The 20,942-nt window shown below is 43.1% G+C and overlaps 1 protein-coding gene across 1 annotated transcript in view; it reads left to right on the top strand.

Moving 5' to 3' along the window:
- The window catches only part of adamts9 (ADAM metallopeptidase with thrombospondin type 1 motif, 9), a 46,004-nt gene that overhangs the window by 6,719 nt on the left and 18,343 nt on the right, over positions 1-20,942 (top strand). Inside the window, exons 8-28 of the mRNA XM_030421035.1 lie at positions 21-126; positions 1,348-1,494; positions 2,115-2,256; positions 2,860-2,964; positions 4,016-4,161; positions 4,513-4,694; positions 4,845-4,981; positions 5,829-5,946; positions 6,068-6,163; positions 7,202-7,368; positions 7,564-7,693; positions 8,773-8,899; positions 9,010-9,220; positions 9,344-9,508; positions 10,308-10,469; positions 11,549-11,668; positions 13,860-13,967; positions 14,051-14,218; positions 16,296-16,544; positions 17,855-18,016; positions 18,268-18,444. Coding sequence (XP_030276895.1) covers positions 21-126; positions 1,348-1,494; positions 2,115-2,256; positions 2,860-2,964; positions 4,016-4,161; positions 4,513-4,694; positions 4,845-4,981; positions 5,829-5,946; positions 6,068-6,163; positions 7,202-7,368; positions 7,564-7,693; positions 8,773-8,899; positions 9,010-9,220; positions 9,344-9,508; positions 10,308-10,469; positions 11,549-11,668; positions 13,860-13,967; positions 14,051-14,218; positions 16,296-16,544; positions 17,855-18,016; positions 18,268-18,444 — 3,125 coding nt within the window. The remainder of the gene's footprint in view (positions 1-20; positions 127-1,347; positions 1,495-2,114; positions 2,257-2,859; positions 2,965-4,015; positions 4,162-4,512; positions 4,695-4,844; positions 4,982-5,828; positions 5,947-6,067; positions 6,164-7,201; positions 7,369-7,563; positions 7,694-8,772; positions 8,900-9,009; positions 9,221-9,343; positions 9,509-10,307; positions 10,470-11,548; positions 11,669-13,859; positions 13,968-14,050; positions 14,219-16,295; positions 16,545-17,854; positions 18,017-18,267; positions 18,445-20,942) is intronic.

Genomic DNA, 20,942 nt, shown 5'->3' with positions numbered 1-20,942 from the left:
TCTTGTTTTTGGTTTATAAGGACTTGCAGAGTTGGGGACGGTGTGTGATCCGTACAGGAGCTGCAGCATCAGCGAGGACAACGGCCTGAGCACTGCATTCACCATCGCCCATGAACTTGGCCATGTGTAAGCATAGCATGTGTCCACTGTGTGTTAACCTTGAGCACTGTCACCATTGTCAAGTGAAAGTCTTGGCATCGGTGAGATGTCGGTAGAGCTTCAGAAGTCTTTCTAGGAATCCACTCATGCCTTACCAGCAGATGGGGATCAAGGATTCTTGCATATTTGGACAACAGCCGTACATTCCTTTTGTTCTCCCTGTATTTTCTGTTGCTCGGGTGTGTTTCTGGTCACATCTCCTAGTTTCTACCCAAGAGGAAAAAGAAAAGAGTCTGTGAAGTGGATTCCTATAATTTAAGCAAAACCACTTCCCTTCAGCAAACTTTGCATTGTCCAGCATCCTGATACGGCCAAAGCTAAAGGGTGAGGGGTTGTAACCTCCTACAGTGGAGACTGTTACGGACCTTAACAGCCCCCATCATCTCCAACAAATGCTCCTTCTAACCACTAACAAAAGGTGGGATTGTTCAATTCCGCGTTTATCCGCATCAAGCTGTGACAACATGTTTGACGCTGCTTAGCCCCGGATCTCAGTGTTATATGGTACTTGTCAGATGGAGGGCTGAGTAGCTCAGAGGGAGGGCCGTGGGCAGTGTGGTGCTGTACCTGTCCACCACCAACCACGATCTTATTTGTTCACCCTGCAGGGACTTGAATGCCTCGCTTATACTCACTGCGCTCTGATTTTCACATCTACCTATTTTTTTTCTGTTATGTCTATTGCCCAGTCTTCACATAATTTAATATTGTGCTGGTTTCTTTCCAAACTCCCAACAGGCAGGCAATACAAACACTCTACATTATTTTCAACTGCAACCTTGAACAGGATTCCAAAAGCCACTGACGCAGTAACAGCGAAAATATAGAATAGATGTTTAGATTTAAAACATGTGGCTGAACAAGTGAGACACAATGAAGCACTAAAAGCGTCTGTTTTTCTGTTGAAGTCTTGTCTATGCTGGTTTTACAAACACTAACAAATTAAGACTTTAATGTCCCAGCCAGCCATAAAACAGCATTCATCACCATAGTACTGGCTTTTGTTACTTTCATCTGAGCCGAACAGTTGTCTCGCAGAGCCGTGAATCTGTGTGACGTTAACTTAAACCAGCAGAAGTATTATGAGAATAAGGAAAATAAAACGTGTCAGTCCTCAATTTTTCTGCTTTTAATGAAAGTCGCTTTTTTTACGATACCTGAACTTGTTGTCTCTGTTTTCTTTGCTAGGTTCAACATGCCTCACGACGACAGTAACAAGTGTAAAGAGGATGGGGTTAAGATTCAGCAACACGTGATGGCTCCCACACTGAACTACAACACAAACCCTTGGATGTGGTCCAAGTGTAGCAGGAAGTACATCACAGAGTTCCTCGAGTATGTCATACTCTTTTCTTGGAAGTCTTTCTGCTGTTGAGGAGAAAAATTCCAAACAACTCAAACAGCCTGAAATGAAATAGAATCATTTTTTTTCAGATTATGTATTCATAAAGCTGCATCTGAGAGATTTCACAAGTGGGATTCCTTAACATACTAAAGTGTACAAAGTGCATCTATGTTAGCATACTGTATAAAGTTGTTTCACCTTTGGCAGCAACTGCCAAATTTTAGGCTTGAACGCAAACACCCTGTTATCATTTCTCAGGGCTGTTGCAGCCCCTGATCTCTTTTCTTGCATATGCTCCTCACCCCACTGAGAAAGCCCAAGTAGCTCCTACTGTAGGAAAGAGTAAATGGGATCTGGATCTGGCAACTATCCAAAATTCTTTTCCATAGATCCAACTATTCAACTCCTGAGATCAGCAGCACTTACCACATAGAACCGCCTGAATATAAACAGGAATCTGTCAAGACACTGAGCATTATGTGTACAGTAGGGGTTTTATACATGTACAGAAAAATGACCTCTCCGGCTGTACTGAGTGTGTTTTCTGTCTGTTTGTGTCTCTTGTTTTCTCCTTTTTCTTTTAAGTCATTTTATTTTTATTTCTTAATAGCACAGGATATGGTGAGTGCTTGCTTGACGAGCCCGTTTCTAGGCCGTACAGTCTCTCGCAGCAGCTGCCTGGACGGATATACAATGTCAATAAACAGTGTGAATTGATATTTGGGCCAGGAACGCAGGTGTGCCCTTATATGGTAAGTGGAGTCAGTGTCTAATCTAAACTGTCATGTTGCACACGTGGGTCTCTGAGGGAAACCTCCAGTGTTATGATCATGTGCTGCAGAGGTTCCCAGCTAAATTTTAAGTCTTTGAAGTCACTTTATTCTTTCTGTGATAAGAGCAAATGAATACACATTTAGTAAACATGATATCTCTGCTTCTGTAAATTATGTTGTTTTAACTCATGCACATGGAGTCATCAGATCAAACCATCCGTCAGCTGTGTATTTTTCTTGTTGAATTTAAATTGGATACTGCAGAAATGTCTCCAAAATATAGTATGTGCGTCACCCTTAGGCGCTGTGAAATAGTTTATTGGCTCATGTTTCCCACTAAGGCAGAAAGGTCATGTAAGGCGCTGGATGTGAGAAACACCTGGCAAATGAGATGGCTGAAACAGCAAATTTAGTGAATGGAGTCACCTTCTGGCATAATGTTCTGCAATGTGAGATTAATTGGATCTCTGCCTATGGGTGTCCATAGGGGTAGTTTCATGACATGTCTTGTTCTGGTTGTCTAATTATTTTGTGTAATCACAGGGTTAACACTGAGTGTATATGTTTGTGTGTGTTTCTCAGACCCAGTGTCGGAGGCTGTGGTGCACCAGTCCAGAGGGCGCCCAAAGGGGCTGCAGGACCCAGCACATGCCGTGGGCAGATGGCACTGACTGCTCCCCTGGAAAGGTAAGCGTTGTGTGAAGAGAGAAGCTGAGAGTGAGGTACTGTTTAGAGGAGCATATGGAAATCAAAAGTTGAGGAAAGAGATGTTTTTTATGTAATTTTACCGAGTGTCAGGAGAAAGAAGCAAGAAATGCAAATGTGTTTTGTTACTGCAAGAGTTCGAGATGGAAGTGTAAAAGGAAAGTAACAAGGAAAGTGTTTTAATACTCCCTGGGAAAGCCACCTTTTTATCCATTAGATTTGTGGTTTTAATACTCATATGGTTCTGTGTTATGATCTAACGATCCCCACCACATTTTCTAGTTTTATATAACAACTTTTCCATTGACTCATAACCATAAAAGTATTCACAGGTGTTATAATCCAGAGTGCAATATGACAAAACAAAACAAATTTCCAAAAAACGGCCAAAAATAAAATCCCCACTGACACATATGTCAACTAATTGAACGTGGCTGGCATGCAAGGTGGCGCAGAGTTGCAAATGATGGAAGTGTCTACGCGACTGTCTTAGCTTAGCTTTTAATTAGGACTTTCTCACCAAGCCCTCGCTTCCTGCCACTAAGACTGGAAGAACATGAAAGCTGTGCAGAAACGCACAGATACACACACATGTTGAAACCTTTTCATGTTTACACCAACCTCTCATCCCGTGCCATGCCAGAGTGCGCCACACCAAACACGTAAACTGGAGTCTGTTTATCAAACGGTGTCAGATTATCCTCCTGTTATGAGCTGAGATGTACTTATTGACTGTGTGCGTGACATTTTCTTGTCTCGTGTCCAGCCAGACCCAGCCGTGAAACGTCTTTTCGGGCTCCTCATTTTTCCATTTGCCTCACTGTGTAATTTCTCCCAGATTAGCATCAAAGCAGGAGAGAGCAGATAGATGTGTTGCCAGTTCCATGGATAAGATTTCATGTGCTCACTCCGTCAGTTCCTCTTCCTCTTTGACTTTTTCTTTCACTCAATCACCTCATTCTCTCTCTCTGCTCCTTTTCACGCTCCCTTCATTTATCCGACCGCTGCCTTCCCTGTTTCTCTGTCATTGCAGCACTGCAAACACGGCCTGTGTATAGCCAAAGAGCATGATGCCACACCCGTGGAGGGAGCGTGGGGAGTTTGGAGTCCTTTCGGTACCTGTTCGCGGACCTGTGGCGGGGGAATCAAGATTGCCGTGCGTGAATGCAACCGACCCGTGTGAGCAGTCCCTCTCTTTGTAGTCCTGAATGCTTACTGGACCTTGTCTCCATCTAGCTGCCAAAATCAGTGTTCCATAGATCAAGCCTCCTTAAGAGAATTCTTTCCATAGCTAGTGTTCATCAAGACAGGCCCTCTGATGGCAGATCTTACAAGAAAAGCTCACAGAGTCTCCTTGAATGTTGTCTTTTATCCTTTAAGACACAGATAAAGAAATGAAATGGGGCATTATGTGAAATGAGTTAGAAAACTGAGGCGGAAACTGAAACAATGCCAATGACATACTCAGGGTGTACTTCTGGTAGATCCTACCAATGATTGGTCCATTCACTTCCTCAATATTGCTTCCAGGCCCAGAAATGGAGGAATGTATTGTGTGGGTCGTCGGATGAAGTTTCGTTCCTGTAACTCTGAGCCCTGCTCCAAGCAGAAGAAAGACTTCAGGGAGGAGCAATGTGCGGCTTTTGATGGCAGGCACTTTAACATCAACGGTCTACCTCCTAATGTTCGTTGGGTGCCCAAATACAGCGGAAGTAAGAATCCTTTTTTTCTGTCACATGGTGACTGGTTGCTCCTTTTGTCAACCTGATTTAACTTGTGCATCAAATACATTATGTAAGCCTGACATTGACATTGATTAAATTAAATTGTGAAATTCTGTCCTTACCTGTCTCCTCTGTCAGTCCTGATGAAGGACAGATGTAAGCTGTTCTGCAGGGTGGCAGGCAGCACGGCCTACTATCAGCTCAGGGACAGGGTCATCGATGGCACACCGTGCGGACCAGATACCAACGACATCTGCGTCCAGGGCCTGTGCAGGGTGAGGTTCCTAACTCTTATTTACTTTGGAACGAGAGGCTGCGTGGTGCAAATGCATGTGTAAAGTTCATGTGCAGCTACTATGTGAAGTTGATAATCATTTCTACATCTTTACAGCAAATATTTTCAGGAAGCATTTTGATCATTTGCCAAACCACAATGTGTTTATTTGACTCAAACCTGTGACAGAGTCTTGAAAGCATGATTACTAACATACCATACACAACAATATGCTTCCTTGAAAGAAGCAGTGGGCTGTGCTGCGCACACTCAAACCACACACAGTGTTTTTGTTAGATTGTGGTTCAGCAAGTTGTCTTCCTGGCCATGTCAAGTGGATTTTGATCCATGCTGTGGCAGTAAAGCTAAGCTTTTCATCCCTGAAAAAAACAAAAATGTCTCTTGCTACAACCAGTTACAAGCAGAACGGCTCATGTCATTTCCAGTGTGGTTTTAGGAAGGAAATGCATTTCAGATGGGTGTCAGTGACATTGCTACAACTCGATTCGTTCTCTCAACCTTTTTTACGGGACACTGGGTTTGATTCTTTCTCTCACGATCACTATTTCATCAGGAAATATGTGGATAGTGGGCGTAGTAGAAGAGAAAGTGTGGTAAAAAAAAAAAAAAAAGTACATTTTGTTCTGTAAAATCAGGCTGACTTATTTTTGCAGCCTACCTGTGCATGTTTTATGTATATATTTATATAATGCACAGTATACACAATATATATGAATCCAACTTTTCCCTCTTTTTGTACATTTCTTACCACTACCATTTACATGACTCATGGCATTTTCTTATTTTTTATTTTATATATTCCTCCCTCTTCACACTTGACTGAGCAGCAAGCGGGCTGTGACCATGTGTTGAACTCAAAAGCCAGGAGGGACAAGTGTGGCGTGTGCGGAGGCGACAACTCTTCCTGCAAAACTGTGGCAGGGACCTTCAACATCGTCCGCTATGGTGAGAGGCTTCTTTTACCACACTGTCATTTCAACAGCACCGGGAGAGATGCTCGTTTGTGGTCATAGGCACAGAAGTCACTATACTAATGATCTGAACCTGTTACTGATGCAACTTGCAGGCTACAACGAAGTAGTGCGAATACCCAGTGGTGCTACAAATATAGATGTGCGTCAACACAGCTACTCAGGGAAGCCGGAGGATGACAACTACCTCGGTGAGACACCCAGAAAATTCCAATTTCCGTTAACACTGTTTCTGATGCAATGTGTTGTTGAGAGCATCTAGTCGGACGTTCGTGTTTTGTCTCTGCCTGCCTGCCTATCTGTGTGAATGATGGTGTTCAGCTTTTAGTGTAAAGTCTTGTATTGCAAACTTAAGGAGTTGGCATGTAGTAATGAGCCACCACTAGGGCCTGTGGCTACCATTCCAGCAAGGTCAGTTAATTAATAATTGTGTGTTGTGTACGTGTGCAGGTGACTTGTGTGTGTCTTTCTGTACCATATGTCTGTCTGTCAGTCTGGATACGGCTGCCTTGTCAGCTATTAGCATACAAGTCTTGTTGGCACTAGTGTGCTAATACTTGAGCACAGATGGCCCTCTGGCTACCATTCCATGAAAGTCAGCGGTGTGTGTCGGCACGTATAGTGTGTATATGCATGTCACTGTTGTTGTGTTGTGCTGCTTCTCTTATTCTCTGTGTGTGTGCCCATCTGCTTATCTGTATGCCACCAAGCCTTGTTTTTCAGTTGTCGCCCTGCATTGTGTGTATGTATTTATGTGTGTTTGTGTATGGGAACAGTCAATTAGGGGCCCAAAGTGGAGATGGAATGAGGGCCGCTCTCCTCGGTCATATTAGTGTAATGTGTGAAATGGCGAGGAAAGTAAAGGCAGGAAATTAGGTCCATAATCGCATTAGGGTGAATGAGTGCAGCAGACTGGCTGTTGAACGGAACAGGACGCCCCTGGATGGGACTTCTCCAGGAGTAGAGGATTATATTACCCCAATAAGGCTTTACTGCTACCTACTGCATGTGCCTTACTGTAACTGAAAACGTTAGCCACAGTGTTCCTAAGCTGCCTTGTCACATGCCAAAACACTTTTTGAATCTTTAGCTAGTAATTGTCACAAGATTTCACTTTTTTCCCGCAGTTGTTACCTGTTCATTACACAATCATAGTTTAACCTTACTTCTGTTGTACAGCTCGTTCCGGCTCTCTGTGTCAGTGAGTGATGCTTTCTGTCTCCTTGCAGCCATATCAAACAGCCGTGGAGAGTTCCTGCTTAATGGAGAGTTTGTGGTCAGCATGTTCAAAAGGGAAATAAAAGTAGGAAATGCCGTCATCGAGTACAGTGGCTCTGACCATGTCATTGAGAGGATCAACTGCACTGACCGCATCGAGGAGGAGGTCATTGTCCAGGTAAACTGTTCTGGATGGCTAGACTGGTTTAAAAGCAGTGGCATGAATTAAACTTAATGCAGGAGTTTAAATGTTGCTACAGGCTTTACCCCTAGAGGTTTTTGCCTTTACTTTCGATTATTTGGACAATCCTTGACATAAACCCATAGTCCAACTGTATTTTAATGCATATCACATTGATCTGCATGTTCCCAGGTGCTGTCTGTGGGGAATCTTTACAACCCAGATGTCAGGTACTCCTTTAATATCCCCATAGAGGACAAACCTCAGCAGTTCTTCTGGGATGCCTATGGGCCCTGGCAGGAGTGCAGCCGCCTGTGCCAAGGTGAGTGGGAGGCACAAGGGATCAGCAAAATGAGGTGATGGGAGTGGTCGGTGATAAATGGTGTGGTGAGACTAAAGATGGGATGAAACAGAGAGAGGAGACGTGGGAAACACTGAGCCAGAGGCCCAGGAGAAAGAGGATTGTCTGGCTGAACTTGACAGGTTCATGCCAGACGTATAGGTTTGGAACAAGTGATTAAAGTTAGACTTCGTAGTATACTGTGGCAGATTTCCCTTTTTGGCATAACTCCGGACATGTCAGACTGTTTGGGCAGGCAGAGGCGGATTGCAGGTAAACTCGAAAAACCTGCAATGTGTTATGACTCCATCCCTTTTCTGAGGAGTTCTTTCTTCACTTTTTGACACCGCTCTGCTTGAACAACCAACAGTAAACATCAAACAGAAACCAATGAGTTCACAGCGCAGGGTAAACAGCTAACATGTAATGCCCTCAGCACCTTTTGATTTTCTGATTTATACAGCTTCTTTGGCAGACTGAGACACACTAAGCTCTCACAGAGCTGAGCTGCAAAACTTGGTAACATGAGGTACTGATAGAGATTTTATTTCCTGGAGCCACATGCGGTTTAGATCTCTCTCCCTTACTGTATAGTTGGTGCACTGTTATTCAGTGCAGGGATGTCAACGCAAGAGCCAAAGTGAAACACACATGCATTGCTGCTTGTATACCCTGCGACCCGATAATGATCTATGTTGTACTCAAGCAAGCCGTTGCATTGACCCAGATAAGTACTTGAAAGACCGTACAGAAGCTGAGGTCAGGCAGGGGAAGGTAGTGGGGTTTCATTTAATGATGAAGTTATAAAAACCCCATATTGGAACTTTAGTCGTGCATTTTTGAAAACTCCTTTATGTCTTATAGGGAGCGAAATACTGTCTTTTTATTTTCAAATCTAAATACGCAACAGATATCCTGTAACACACATGCACATAGAGATAACAAAAAAAAACAACAAAAGATAAAATATGTGTGCCGTATGTCAGCTTTTGTTTGGTGCTTTAGAATCATAAGAGAATTTTGACTTTGGATATTTATTTGGATAATTTCTTTCTTCACAGGCGAGCGCAAGCGGAAGATTCTCTGCAGCAGAGAGTCAGACCGGGTGGTGGTGTCAGACCAGAGGTGTCACGGTACAGCTAGACCTGCCGTCATCACTGAGGCCTGCAACACTGAATGTGAACTCAGGTTTGTTTTACCAGTTTAACCAAGCTTTAGTACCTACTAGTACCAATCCTGTCTTTTTTCATTTCATTTGAAAATGCTGACAAGGCTTTGACCTATCACGATTGATGCAGGTGGCATGTGGCTCGTAAGAGTGAGTGCACAGCCCAGTGCGGCCTTGGATATCGTACCCTTGAAATTTACTGTGCCAAAATAAGCCGCACAGATGGCAAGACGCAGAAGGTTGATGACCGCTACTGTAGTGGTCAGCACAAACCTGATGATAAGGAAGGTTGCCATGGAGACTGTAACCCGGGTGGCTGGGAGTACTCATCTTGGTCAGAGGTAAGATTGCGGTAGGAAGCCTGGGGTTTATGTGTGAGCATAAGCCAGATGTTTGTCAAAGTTTATTGCAGGTCTTATACATGTGTTTACACTTGATGATAATCAAACATTTGTCCTGCACAGTGCTCCAAGAGCTGTGGTGGGGGCACCCGCCGTAGAGGGGCAGTGTGTCGAAAGGCAGCTGAGGCCGGTGGTGACGAGAGCAAATGCAGTCAAAGGGACAAGCTGACCGTCCAATCCTGCAATGAATTCCTCTGTCCACAATGGAAGACTGGCGACTGGTCTGAGGTCAGTTCAGCACTAATTACATTCTCGTAGAAGAAGACCAGTCTGATATATACTGGTCTCATATAGTGCTCCGTTTAAACAAAGTGGGCTGTTTAAGAAGATGATAGCAGAGACACTGAATGTTCACATTAAAATACTTTCAAATCAACTCATATACATAGAAAAGACACTGAGAGGATGATTATGTCAATGCTTTGGTTGAGGCATACAGTTACATAAGGTTTGCGCATATACATCTATCAGTGAGAAAGACTTCTCAGTGTTTATGTAGCTAGGTTTGGTCAATGCAAAAGGAAACTGACTCTAGTGTCCATGCTGTAGTTTGAAGCGAGTAGTGATCTGGGTCAAATGTAAAATCCCAGTGCTTTGGGAGAGTTACTCCCCTCCGTCCACTGTAGTGAGTGTTAGGAAATCTCTGATTGCAGGGTAAGATCAGACTTAACTGCTGTACAGTTTACACACTGTAGAGCGAGGTGCTTGCAAAGCTTTGGGCTGCATTCCAGGAATATTTCAGATCTCCCATGTGGTACTGCTAAATACAAACACCTACACTACACTGTAAACATATGCACTGTGCTCACACATAAATAAATACTCCTGCCCTGTCTTTTGGTCCCTTCCAACCACCATATGTTTTGTAATCTGTATATCCTGTTCTCCACAACGCCAAGTGATCTTCCTCTGTCATCTTGACAACTTGAATTCCAGCAGGCTCTGTAGCTGGGAACAACCAGAGCTCGTGTACTGCACTGTACACATACTGTATTCACCTCTAAACCCTGAACTGTTTTACTTGCAGTGCCTTGTGACGTGCGGGAAAGGTTATAAGCACCGTCAGACGTGGTGTCAGTTTGGTGAGGACCGTTTAGACGACCGCTTCTGTGGGTCATCTAAACCTGAGTCGGTGCAGACGTGCCAGCAGCAGGAGTGTGCCTCTTGGCAGGTCGGACCCTGGGGACAGGTTAGTGTTGGCAATAATTTTAGTATGTACTACATTTTGTTCAAGGTTGGCAACACTCGGGTATTGAAGGTTAGGGGACAAATTCAGGGGCGAACCTCCTTAATGTGCGATGCGAACAGAACAGGTAAAACAGCTGAAGTTGAAGTGTTAGACTGCATGACTGTCTTATATCTGTGCTTGATACGAAACTTCATATTAAAACACTTTTTTTTTTTTTATAAGGCATTAAAGAAGCTATTCCAGCTTGAATCACAGCCACAACATTCATATATAATAAAAAAGAAGTTTATCCAGTGGATGGGAAGCAGCACAGAGGCTGACATGTACAATTACCTTTGCTTTTCTGATGAATTCTTGCCAGATGTAAACCAAGGGGAGGACACAGATAAGCTAAGCTCATCATTTAGCACTGTCCCCTTTTCTCTCGCCTGGTTAGACAAGGAGCACATCCTGCCAAAATAAATAATCAAAAGCTATATAATCTGGGTAGGCGTGTTCTCCTACAGAAGCATTATATAGGGTTATGTACACAGTGTATAGTGTCCTAGTGTATCTCTGTGTGTAGGCTCAGTCTCATTTGTGTGTGTGCACAGAGAAGTGAAAAAATGTGAGATATTTCTGTGCCCCCCATCAGAGGATGTGCACACGTTAAGGTATATTTGAAGTCGTTTAATGAAGCATGGTCAAATGGTAGTTGAAGTTGCCGCCACACAAGTTTGACCCTGTTTCATTGGAGGCAGTGAGGCAGAAGAGAGTGTGGGCTAGTAGCCTCTGACTTGGCTACAGTGGAATAAAAAACAAGCGCAATGTATATGAGCAAAGGCTCCATTTGTATGTGATGTTTAGCTGCTGGAAACAAAGATCTTAGAGAGTATGTGAGAGAAGTCAAATGGCAAAGGAGGCCTTTTTATTTGCTAAGCCTAGTTCACAGTTATTGAATTGTTTGTGTGTGTGGGTTGCTTGTTGGCTCAGATGAACTGTCTGTTTTTTGCTCCTTTTTCTTGCCTCTTCCTCCGTTTTCTCTTTGGCTCACTGTAATGTTCCCCCACCATTCCTTTTTTTCCCCTCTTTGAACTCAGTGCACTACCTCGTGTGGGCCAGGCTACCAGATGCGAGCAGTGAAGTGTGTGGTTGGCTCTTATGGTGCGGTCATGGATGACACTGAATGTAATGCTGCCACCCGACCCACTGACACCCAGGTAAGGAGGACATTTTCTCGCTTGCCTCTCTTCTCCCTCTGTCTATCATCTTCCTTTTACGTCTCTGAAATGCTCACAGTCTCTTTACCATGTCTTCATTGTGAGAGCACACTTTCAACTGATTCCTTCTGCGAGGGAGAGAATCCACGTGCATGCGCACCAACACTCAAAACACACACAGACAAACACACACATTTCATTTCCACCTGGTCTCAATAAAGCTATGTTGTCTGATCTAGTCTGGTCTAGAGGGAAAGTCAGAAGGGGAGGTTATACGGGCCTCACTATCCCCACATAGAGACACACAATTCTCAGACAGAATCCCCCAAAAGAAAGCCTAAATGTTTCAGGATGACCTTACAGTGTTATTCCAGAATACTCTTATCTTCATTATTTTTAAAGACACTAAAGTCTGGCAGAAGTATTAAATCATCTTGAGGATACCTTCACTTCAAAACATCCCTAAATTATGGCAGCTGTTATTGGAAACTTGACTAGAACCCTAAATAAAATAATATTAAATATTACAAAATTCAATTTAATGAGTATTCTTCAATAGGGGTAGGTGATATGGACCTAAAATCAACCAAGTGCTCCTGCTTCAGGTGGTGGAATAATTGTTTAATTGGCTCATTTTGTTATTCTAGTATTCCTGCACTTCTGACATATTACCGGGATTGGTTGTATATCTTTTGTTTTTGTTAAATCTCTTCCACACTATTGAAGTCTCCCCTTCCTTCACCCTGGTGTGTAGCAATGTTACTTTTGCTTTCGGTCATGCTTCCTTTTGCTGAACGCAATGCTCTTACGTCAGTATGTCAACACCATGGAATTTTTCCATCATCACGCTTAGAATTTTTAAAATCATATTAAAGATTATACCTGTGTTATTTGAAACAATATAATAAGGCACACCTCCATTCTTCAAATGACTAATTGCTAATATGTAAATATGTCCAGTGATTCAGTTTGAAATATGTGGCTCCTCTACCCACAGGTTATTCAATTTGATAGTGCTCAAGTGTTTAATTTACTCAGGGTTACATGTGAAATTAGTCGTGTTGTCTAAATCTGTTTGTTCGCTGTGCTAAACACACACACACACACACACACACACACACACACACACACACACACTAGAGGCACAGAAACACCAAAGAAACCTATTTCGAGCTGAATGAGAGTTTTGTTTGCTCAGCGTGGGACGTAAAGCCATTTCAGAAGGCTGAGCATGCAGACTCAGGATGAGGCCCCCCTTTAGTCGCAGTGGCTCTTAATTCCGGTGCCTGGGCCGGCAGAGCCAGTGACCCTGAAGCAGTTGCCCCACCTCGTTGTGATTCTAACCAGCCAGCCATTAAGTGGGCCACCAGGCTGCTAGTCCCACCACCACCAGCCACTGAGCAGGGCTTGGAAAAGGAGGGACAGATATATGGATGGAGGTCTGGGTATAAGGAGGAGAGAGTCGGAGGCAACAGATGCTTTCCTCGATATTTTTTACACATAGATTGGATAAGGGCTGACAGATATGAACGCTGCTTGTTATATAATTTGTAGAAGATGTAAGTCATCACACAATTTTTCATGTTTTATCAGCTTTTACAAATAAAAATTTGAGCCGGACAGGAAGTGTGCGTAGAGCTACTTTAAGTTGTACCGAGGGGACTATTTGCTTCAGTGAGGAGGCCGAGTGTGGAATGTGGAGCCTGCTTAGATCCTGGTCGACCTGATTAAGGCCTCATTCCAAGAGACCGGGGGTCAGAGGGCACCAGAGGGCGTGGGGGGAAAAAGAGGAAAGGGCGGAAGGTGAGGGACAAGGGGGTGGATTAGGGGTGGAGTTTACGACCACGCCAGCATGGGTATTGGAGCCCTGAATACCACTCCACTATGACCTGTTATGACAGGGATCAGGGCTTTATGCTGCGTGGCTTACTGCCACAATCCATAGTTTGAACTGACGGGGGGACCCTGTTAATGTTGTTTGGATAAGGTGGGAGGAAAGGGTTGATGGGAAACACAACTACTCTCAAATGCAGAGCTGAAGGAATATAGTTTAAGTTGTTAATGACTGTCCCATGTCACAGGAGCTATCTCTGATATTCGTGGTATTTTGTGGTCAGGGACAGATGTTGTTACAGTATATTCATTTTGTTAATCACTGCATGAATGGGTGTATGTGTCCTCCCTTCCACAGGACTGTGAACTGGCCCAGTGTCCCAGCAGCCACCCTGTTCCCCCAGGGACCAAAGTCCCCTCCCACCAGGGCCACAAAACTCAGTGGCGGTTTGGTTCTTGGACCCAGGTTTGTTCCTCTGTCACATCTTCAGTTCTTGTGTCTTTGTGTTGGTTTGCAGCTTCTTAACGTTCTTCTCCTCTGCACAACAGTGTAGCGCCAGCTGTGGCAAAGGGACACGGATGCGCTACGTGAGTTGCCGTGACAACCAGGGTGGTGTGGCAGAGGAGTCGGCCTGCGCGCACCTACCAAAACCCCCCGCCAGAGAGGTGTGCTCAGTAGTGGCATGCGGACAGTGGAAAGTGCTGGAGTGGACTGTGGTAAGACAACACGCCCTTATCATCATTTATCCAGTAGTATCTAACACATATGTGTACATTCTCTGAAAAACAGAATGTTAAACAGCTGCACTTAGACTTACAAAAGCTCATTCAGTGTTGGAGAGGACAACGGAAATTCAGTTTCCCCTGCATTTTCAATCAGATCTGCATCTCATTATATAGACAACAGACAGCACTGTTGATTAATCTCATCAATATTGCTATCCAGGTGTTTTTCTTACTGCAAAGTTTATTTATTTCAGTGTACTCTGCATGATTTTTCACCTACACCGACAATTAGTGTCTACTCACGCTATGTAGCTGTTTGTGTAAGCAAAGATGTGGAGACAGGGTGGCAGCTGTAAGGCAAGTGTGTATCGAGGCATGGAGGAGAGCTGGAATAAGGCTAGAGAAGGAGTGTGTGTGTGTGTGTGTGTGTGTGTGTGTGTGTGGTGTTTGTGTGTGCCCGCGCGCACACGAGAGAGAGAGAGAGAGAGAGAGAGAGAGAGTGAATTGAAGTTTCTGGAGTTATGAGATGCAAGGGGCTGCAGTGAGGGGCTCCAGCCTTGTTTACAGATGTTTCTCATCATAGTCCTGGTACTGATACAGTACAGCCAGACTGCAGGTCTGGTCACCATATACACACACACATGTACCACCAAGCCAAAGACACTCATTGAAGTTAGTTCATCCTAAGGCCAAAAAAGATTTCAGAACCACACACTCACACACACACACACAAAGCAGCCAAATCAAAACAGCCTTCTTAATCTTGCAGCGACAGAACACTCCAATATGACAGTTTTGTTATTGTTCCATAGTGTATAGTAAGTTATCCAACAGCTTCATTTAGTATCATATCATATACATGGACTTATTGTATGTAAAGCCTTTCACCGTATCTATAATCATGGGAAATCCAAAACATTGTGACAAAGCAGTGTAAACCTCTGGACAGTGTAATCCCAGGTGAGATTTTAGATCAGAGAGCTGTTACATAAGTATGACGGATCACCTTATGCAAGACAGAAAGTAGACTCTGCTATGTAGGAGCTGTTTGAGACGCCATTAGTGCCTGGCAGAAGATATGCCCTGTGGTATTTTCTGAAAAAGAAAGAGGTGCACCTGGGTTCTTTAAGGATATACTGCTAAGTCTATCAGTGCCAGACCCAGGGCCATTTGTTTTATGCCTTGTTCAACTTGAATGAGAGCTGTATCGGCATCCTCAACACCAAGTCAAGCTGGTTTTAAATTGGCATTGGACCTTGTCGAGGATGTGCCCCGTTGTTTTTGTTTGTGAAATTTCTGTGCAGTTTTATTGGCCAGCTGAAGAGCGGAGGGTTTTCGCTTTGGTGCCATCTGTATGTAGTTGACACACTTCTGCTGGTTGGCTCTTGTTATGGCCTTCAGCAGGTCTTGGGGTAGGTTTCAAATGAAGTGTAAATGGGGTCAAACCTCCATTACTGTTAGTAATTGCTGCCCCCCAGTCAAAAGGCTTAAGTATCTTAGTCTAGATCTACAGTTGGATGTCTGCAGCAGCTGCAGGCATCATTGGGAGCTGAGCCTGAAAGTGAAGCCCCTCATTTCTTAGTCTGGTTTCCCCTGTAGCCACAGACGTAGGGCAGTTGTCGAAAATCCCTTCATCCATCCATCCATCCATTTCCTCCACATGTATCACTTTCTGTGTTGTAGATGAGTGGACACGTGTAGCGTTGTATATTGGTATTTAATGGCGGTGGCATTTAGAAGATATTCAGTAAAATACTGAGTGCTGTGGAGAGCAGAATGAGATTGATGGTTGTGAATTGCAGTAATCTTAGTAATTCACATCATAATGCCACAGTTGTTACAAGATCCCATGTTCACCCTTTAATTTTAGAGTCGTCAAACCTCTGTAAAACGCAGTTGAAAGTGCCAGGGCTAATGACCAGTTGGTATGAATGGCTGTTCTCTACCCTGTTTTCTGCCTCACACCATGTTATCACTATTTCTTCAATTGTTGGTCAATGTTTGTTTGTATCCTGGCACATTAGTTTTATGACTGATCTCTGTATTCATTGTATGTGTGTGTTCTCAGTGCTCAGTAACCTGTGGCCAGGGGAAGACGACGCGGCAGGTACTGTGCGTGAACTTCAGTGACCAAGAGGTCAGTGCTAATGAGTGTGACCCAGACGATCGTCCTACCACAGAGCAGGACTGTGCCATGTCTCAATGCCCGTCCCGCTCCAGTGAGTCTCGACCTTTCCCGTCCCCACCAAACTCCAGCGCCAGGAACAACCTGCCCCGTAGCCAATCCCACCAATGGCGGACTGGACCCTGGGGCGCTGTGAGTTATACTACACACAGCAGCGCAACATCACTCATCAACAAACTATTTCTGTGGGACCTGACATTTGATATATTTTGCTCCATCATGTGCAAGCAAACCTCCAACTCAAACAATAGACGTCTGGAGAACAGTTAAACAAGTGGGAGAATGAGATGGCTGTTTTTGTAATGACCTGAGCATTAGGAAACCGCTTGTCCACAACAGGGATTATTCAAGGCCGTTCTTTTCACAGGCAGACACACACACACACACACACACACACTCACAATCGCACCATGTTAGCTTTGTTTTGCTAGTGAACTGACTGGAGTGACTTTCTTTCTGGCAATGCAATGTACTAAGCTAAGCTAACCAGCTGTAGCTTTATGTATATATTTACAATACCGACATGAAAGAGGTACAGATCTGAGTAAGCGTACTTCACAAAATGTCCAACTATTCTTTTAAAGTGTCCTTAGTTTGTCGCATTGCAGGTCCATTGGGTGATTTAAGCACTGACGTAAAGAACAGTCCACAATATCTTCTTCTCTTGTGAACCAGTTATTTTCTTACTACAATACCATTTCTTACTACAATGCATTTTGTAACCTGGTGCAGACAAACATTCGTGAAGTGAGGCTCAGTCCTCCAGGCCCTTCACTCTTTTTAACACAAGACCTTAGCCATTGTGATGTAACACCACGGGATAGCATGACCCAAAAGCCACAGGCTGCCCCCCCCCCCCGCATGGATCTCTTTCTTTGTATTGTTCAGCTGTTTTTTTTAAAACTGGGTTAGTTATAATCCAAAAATAATTTTGACCTTTAAATAATTCTGGGAGGTGATTAAAGCTATTTCTAGTGTCTCTTCCTTCCTCTGACCTGAGGATGTGTACTTTAATATAGCAGCAGACATGGCCAGTCTTTTGTCTTCGTATTGTTCTCTGAAGAAGAGGGGGTGATTTGTTTGCATACATACCTCACAGTGGACATTGATTTATTACAACATGTTATGTGTGCATTTAACTAACTAGACACAATGATTTAATTGCAATACCTTTGTGTTTTTTTTTTTTGTTTTTTTTTCACGTCATCACAGGGTTTGGGAAAAAATTGATATTATATAGCTATTGTGATAGCTATTAACTTTCAGAATTAAAATCGTTGCAAAATAATTTTAAGGCCATATTGCCCAATGTCATTGTGTCTAAATAGATATAAATAATGTACAGTACATCCCTTCAGGACTCACTTACATCTGTTCACTGATCATATATTTTTAAGACCCACCTTTGACCGTGTGCACTCGATGCTCTCTTTTCTCGACAGTGCTCCAGCACATGTGCAGGAGGGTTCCAGCGGCGTGTAGTAGTGTGCCAGGATGAGAACGGGTACCCTGCCAACAGCTGTGAAGATCGCAACCGGCCCAGTGAGCAACGATCCTGTGAGTCAGGGCCATGTCCACAGTGGATCTACGGCAACTGGGGAGAGGTAAGCCAGACACCAGTTTGCTGCTGTTTACATCAGATTACAGCTTGCCTTGGCTCCAGTTTAGAGAGAAAACTGACACAGAAGTTGCTTTGTATGCAGCCTTGAAAATGCATTAGAAATCAGCTAAGTCTCACATTCTTCATGCTCCACACAAGGCAGATCTGTTTTCAAGTGAAAAAAATAGCCCTAGTGTTTTTTCTTCACACTCAAACCCATTTGTAAAACAAAACCTCTCCTCCTGCTGTCCTCAGTGCACCAAGCCATGTGGAGGTGGGATAAAGACGAGGCTGGTGGTGTGTCAGCGTCCAAACGGCGAGCGTTTCAATGATCTGAGCTGCGAGATCCATGACAAGCCACCAGATCGTGAGCAGTGCAATACTCAGCCGTGCCCGTCTAGCCCCCACTGGAGCACAGACCCATGGAGCTCGGTACGCTCATAAAAAATACTCTATACCTTGTTCTTCAACCTCACGTATTTTTCAAATACCTGTAGTCTTACTCTTTCACAAACAGTCTTAAAAGGACAGGATGACTATGGTGCTTTTGCACTGGAGAAGTTACACTCCCGCTTCTCTACTTTTACTCTTAACCTCCTCCACTTCCTGCTCCCTCTCTGGTGCCTGCGATTGGTCAACATTTCCTCAAGACACTTGGAAAGTTCATTTCTGTTGCACTTAAATGGCAAAGATCCGCTCACTTGCAATATGCCAAAAAAAAGTACAACATCACAAAATACTTCAGTGACAGCTGTGACCATAAGAACATTTTTTTTTGTCAGTCCTAGTTACCATAAAACTGTTGTTGAGCCTTGTATTAGTATTTGAAAAATTCAGGATCACTTTGTATCACAATCAAAGTTAGTTTTGTAAAATATTGTTTTTAAAGATAATTTATTAAGATATTTTTTCCTTTTTATCTTTTGTATATAGCATTAACTTTAAAAAGTGATTTATTTTGTGTCTTAGCTCTTTGTATTCGCACATTTAGCCAATCGTTGTTCATATGCAAATACTGATGAATGTTTTTGTATATCAGGAATATACAGTACGATGCCTTGTTCTTTTATTATCCAAAGAATGGCCCATAATCTCCAAATATGTGGTGCTACACAATGTAGTTCATGTTCTTTTATGAACATTAAAGCACCAACTTAGATAGGGCTGTGTACTATATATACATCTTTGTACTATATACATCTATGAAATGGCTATTGTATCAAGAATTCAATTTGTCTCAAGGCACATGTGTTTTTTTTAGAGAAGTTACTAATCTTATTTAGACACTTTATTTTACAGTTTATGTATTCACCCTTTGCTATGAAACCAACAGTGGTGTTGCCCCAAAATGACAATGACACACTGAAGCATGAATATGTTGACTCAAAAGTTCCTGAAACGTCCAGTATCAGTAGTAAACACCAGCGAACAGCAGCTGTACCAGCACTGTAAAATAAAGTGTCTCGCCGAGTTTGTGGTAATTAGAACTAATAGCCATTGTATTCCAGTTTGGCAGAGGGTTTTGACCCAGATTTCCTTAGTGTGGCCAAAACATTAGGTTTAAATCTCTCTGCTCCAAAGGTGCTTTGATATGAGTGTATTTATATTGTGTTAGTTAATGTTTTCTTTGTACAGTAAGTACTTGGAGTGGCTAAATATGCTATGCTCAACAATACCTCACTTGGAACAAAACACAACTCAACTAGCCATTAAACTATGATAACCTACACTACAGTGGTGCTTTGGCCAAACAAGGGAGATACAAGATATCAAAAATGAATCATCATATTATTGGTCAGTTAGGTGTGTATTGTGGCACGTTGCTTTTTTGTGCTGCCTTTTCTGTACTTTTTATTTCTTCCATGAGCAGTTAGTGGATCAATCCGATTGGTCAGCGAAATGTATCACAGATTTGATGAAATAATGTTGAACTGTCTTCAAATGTCCATCAAACAACTTGCTCAACCTTTAAGAGAATGGACTGTTCAAAATGTCGTACTCTAAACACGTGATACCTGTGACCACAGGGGAAGTTAATAGTGTTTTGTATCCAGAGCTCTTACTCTGAGCCAACCTACTGTGTCTACCTCAGTCTCTGTTTTGATTGCCCCCCTGCCGTATCTTTCTCTCCCTTGCACTGGAGGGGTTTTGGCTGGCTAAGATTAAGCATGAGTTGTTGAGGCTACTCATTGCAGCTGATGGCCCTAAACACAGATCCAGGGTGTCCGTCATCTCCCACCTTGTAATGTTTACCATCCTGCTGTGGACAGTGAAAAACTGACCCAGAATCTGTGGTTAGGGGCAGCTTTTGCCTGCAGCCCACCCAGTTGACTCCTCCTGGTCATAAATGTCTGTTCTGACATCACACCTTATTTTAAGGGCCTGTTAACACAGCAGTGAGTACATTTTCTACCACACATCATTTACTAATGAGAACGATCGCTCGCAATGACTCCCACATGTGAGATTGTAATGCAGCCTAAAATCAAATCTAGGTTGAATCAGTGAAAGTAGAACTCAGTATTAACACGGCACATCCTGGTATTCCTGTTAAGTTTTATTTCTCAGTCTTAGCAGTTTGACTCCTTGCGGTCAACCTCTTGGTTCAAATAGCAGTACAGCTCAAACACCGTATCAACAGGCTCTTGAAATAAGTATTTTGTCTGTCTCTTATTCACAAATGGCAGTATTCTGTAGTCTGTGTTTCAAGAAGATTTCTGTACATTTATGTAATTACTTGTATTTATTGTTACTTCATTATAATGTTATGTCAATATTTAATTTTTTATGGATTTGTTGGATTTCTGTTTATTTCCAGAAAAGGTTACGATTAAAGTGAAGTAGAGGTACTGTCAAAGGCTTTTTTTCATTCTTATTTGAACAAAACATTCTGGAAACACTTCGCATTAAAGCGAAATTCTTCCCAATTT

This window comes from Sparus aurata, chromosome 6, assembly GCF_900880675.1.
Source record: "Sparus aurata chromosome 6, fSpaAur1.1, whole genome shotgun sequence".
NCBI lineage: Eukaryota > Metazoa > Chordata > Actinopteri > Spariformes > Sparidae > Sparus > Sparus aurata.
Note: the sequence above shows the minus strand (reverse complement) of the source record. Positions and strands in the feature narration are given on the sequence as shown.